Raw genomic sequence first — 3,621 nt, forward strand, 5'->3', positions numbered from 1 at the left:
CACTGTTTACAAAAAAACTCAGAAAAAACTCTATATGCAGTACTGTGCTTGTAAGATCTATTTTTTTTTTCAAATACAAGTATTCAATATGATAACATTATTTACAACTAGTTGTAAAATTCTTTGCTGTTGTTGTTTTTTTAAACAAGCAGAATGTGACAATGTGTTCTCTTGCATTCAAAAAATGCTGATGTAATAAGAGATGTTTAAACTGGGTCTATTATGCCGTATTTGTAGAGCACTGGTTTAAGTTGTACGGGTTTAAAAGCGTAAAACACCTTTCACGTTGAAGGGAATAACCTATTAAAGCTATAGAGGGAATTTTTAAAAAGAAAAAATATTTAAGAATCTTCTATCAAGTTCATATATTATTTTCTGATGCAGTTGGTCTTATTCTATTAGTAGCTATGTTTTTCACTTGGACAATTACTCATCGGTTTTTCATATTTAAAGGATTGTAATCTCCATTAAAAATCTTTGCAGTTACAATGATTCACATAACCATGATTACTATTCTTGTGGTTCTGAAAATAATGTGTGGATTGGTTTCAACAAATAATGAGGTAATCTAAATGAGTTACAAGTATTATTATTTATTTTGCATATTGTAATTGATGAAAATCGTCGTTTTTAAAATCTGGTTGTGACTACGTGCACTTTTGTTAAAATAATAAATGAAAATGATTTTTGCATAGGCAAGTTGTCCCGAGTCAACATTGTCAGCTGTGTATGTGGAATCATGTCCCAGAACAGTCGATGAATGGAGAGAAGCAGGCAATAGGAAAAACTGTAAACAAATTGCACATAGTTGCAAATCTTTCGAATACCACTGTGTAATAAATGCATGGAAAAATGTAACTGTTGAAGTCTGTGCACCAAGCCAACTGATTATTGGTAAATTATCAAGTTTGAAGTGTCATAAATTCGTTCCGTATTTTAAAAAGCAAATAAAATTGAATAACAAAAACATAATTATCTTTTCAAGGAAAGGTTTGTGCTGAATTTAACTTTGGAGGAAATAGAATACAGCGGAATGATAACACAAAATGTCAAAAATGTCCAGAAGTCTACAATTCTAGTGATGCATTGAGAAGTAAGTATCTTGAAATGCCTTTCTAAAAACACTCACAATGTTGTTAATGATATGATACATCAGATTGATCAGAAGCTAATTTTACTGTTTTACGTTAAGTTCAAAGATTTATGTTTGCATCTTGATCAATTTTTTATTTTAGCTATGGGAAATCAATTTTTGAATTTGCTTAGGTTTATAAAGATTAAAAAAAGGTTAGAGTTTTTGTATTATATTTGCAGATCCTGAATGTTATGATCATGTGAAGCGTACGGAACAGATAAATAATTCACAAAGAACTAAACAGTCACTAGACGTTAGCAGTGATTCCTACACTACACGATACGTATCGATGTTGTCACAGGAAAACGTGTCATTTCATGTAAAAACAAACCTAAGGTAAGTTCTTTAATAGATTAAACAAAACCATTGATCGAAATATTAAGACTACATTTTCTTCCACGCTGTTAAAAGTAAAATGTATGATTATTTCATTGCATGTTGTTTTATGACATATGTAATTTGTTAAACAGTGTGGTGATTGGACTGAGCGTTACGGCGTTAGTCGTTTTGGTTTTCCTGATTATCCTCATTGCTTTTCTCTGTATTGGTCGATGTCAACGACAAACCGAAGAAAACCAACAAACGCAAGGTGTATGCTCTGCGTTAAAACCTACGTTTGGTGTTAATTTTTGCAATTTGAGTAATTCCTAGCAAGTAATTTTAATGAATGGTTCGACATAAATGATAATGCTATAACATGTGCATGTATATTTTTTTCAAGGTATATTCCTCATTCCACACTGTATTCCTTTATGTTTCAACAGCACGACAGGAAAAGGTATAAAATAGCGTGTTTGAGAAACTCTTTAAAAATATTTAGCAACACACAATGTTTGTACATGTAGTCCTACTTATATTTTTTAGGTTGCACGAGGGTCGTCCAAAGCAGCAAGTCTGATGAGGAAAGTAACATGATTTCTGAAGCACAAGTAGAGAAATCCCTCTAAACCATGCACTATTGTATAGTAACATATATGAGGAAAACGTATATAGGTGTATTTTTTATAGTATCAATAAGGATGATATGTTGCCCGATGCTAAAGGCAGATAGATACATTTTACTAAAAGGGTTTCGAGTCACTAACGCTATTATTATGATACCTCCCCACTCCTAGAAAAAATGAAAAAAAAGAGCGAATGCGAAACTATCAATGATTTGATAACATTTGTATCAATAAAAAAAATCAATATGTCTAATTCAAATGTCATTATCATTATTCTAACATTTTCGGAATTTTTGTGTTTGGCTATTTGCGTAGGTAGGTTAAGGCAACTCCGAGTTAAATGGCCGTCAAAATTATGATCAAGTTAAAAACTGTTTATCTTTATGAAAATGGTGCTGAATATTTATACCAAGTGAATGTGTTCACCAAGATATTTTTCTACTTCGGAATCGATTCGATTTGTGAAGCTGCTGTGCCATGGTATCACTTGACATTTAAAAATAGATCACTTTTTACCTTAACAAAAAATCAAAAAGTGTAACACTACCCCGATATTCATTTGTATGTATGATACGATAATTTGATCGGCTAATAGTTAAATTTAACTAATATTTCTGCTAAAATCATGTTAATTGCATCAAATGAATATTGTCATTATTTATCGGAAACCCTCTCGACTTCTTCAATTTCATTGAAATTACTACGTATTTTTCATTTACAACAACAACAAAGCACAGGATTCTAGCAGCACTTTCCAGGTATTTTAGGTCATACACTTTCAATATTTACCAAATTTATCGTTCATATTATTCGGGGTAGTGTTAGACTTTTGCCTTTTTTGTACACACTGACAGGGGAAAGGCCGGTCAAGCCATATAAATGTATATCTGCTTACCTTATAACACTCGCTTATAAAACAAAATATCTATGTCTGTTTTATCTTAACTATATCCTAACTGCCACTCACCTAAATCTTGGGTATCTGTATTAAATAAGTCTTATGTTGGCATTGTTTACACTGCATTCCGATGATTTGTCTCCCGACATTGATTTTCTCTATTAAACTTGCTTGTGACGTCATCAATGGTAATTAAACATAATACAGAGAATTTGAAGATATATTCAATTAAAAAAGTTTTTAGTGACATTTAACGCCCTTAGTGTTTATATTTTAAAACCACAGATAAAGTTAAACATACATATTTCTGATTTAAATATGATATCATACTGCTAATTATGACGTTATATCTATCAGAGTAATTTTTACTCAATCGGTCGCTGAAAGTTGCCTCATACTCGCGTTTTACGTGGAACATTACACGAAGAACGTTAAATATATATTGATATTTGAAATAACCTTTTGATGTAGCGTTCTTCATAATTGAATATAATACGTTATATCAAACTTTCATTATTCTATTGGCAGCAATTTTATTTATTTGAGAAATGTATAGTTTTGATAGAGATATAATGTTGTACAACCAATTGATCAATTTTAATCAAACAAAAATATCATATCTTTGTATTTTGTATATAGTAAAC

General features: G+C 30.9%; 1 protein-coding gene across 1 annotated transcript; it reads left to right on the forward strand.

Moving 5' to 3' along the window:
• Positions 1-488: 488 nt before the first annotated feature.
• On the forward strand, positions 489-2,082 carry LOC128183631 (uncharacterized). The gene is made up of 7 exons (XM_052852736.1): positions 489-563; positions 696-894; positions 986-1,093; positions 1,315-1,471; positions 1,606-1,724; positions 1,857-1,913; positions 2,000-2,082. Exons 1-7 carry the CDS (start codon positions 489-491, stop codon positions 2,080-2,082), a joined length of 798 nt encoding a protein of 265 aa, XP_052708696.1.
• The last annotated feature ends 1,539 nt before the right edge of the window (positions 2,083-3,621 follow it).

Source organism: Crassostrea angulata, chromosome 5, assembly GCF_025612915.1.
Source record: "Crassostrea angulata isolate pt1a10 chromosome 5, ASM2561291v2, whole genome shotgun sequence".
NCBI lineage: Eukaryota > Metazoa > Mollusca > Bivalvia > Ostreida > Ostreidae > Magallana > Magallana angulata.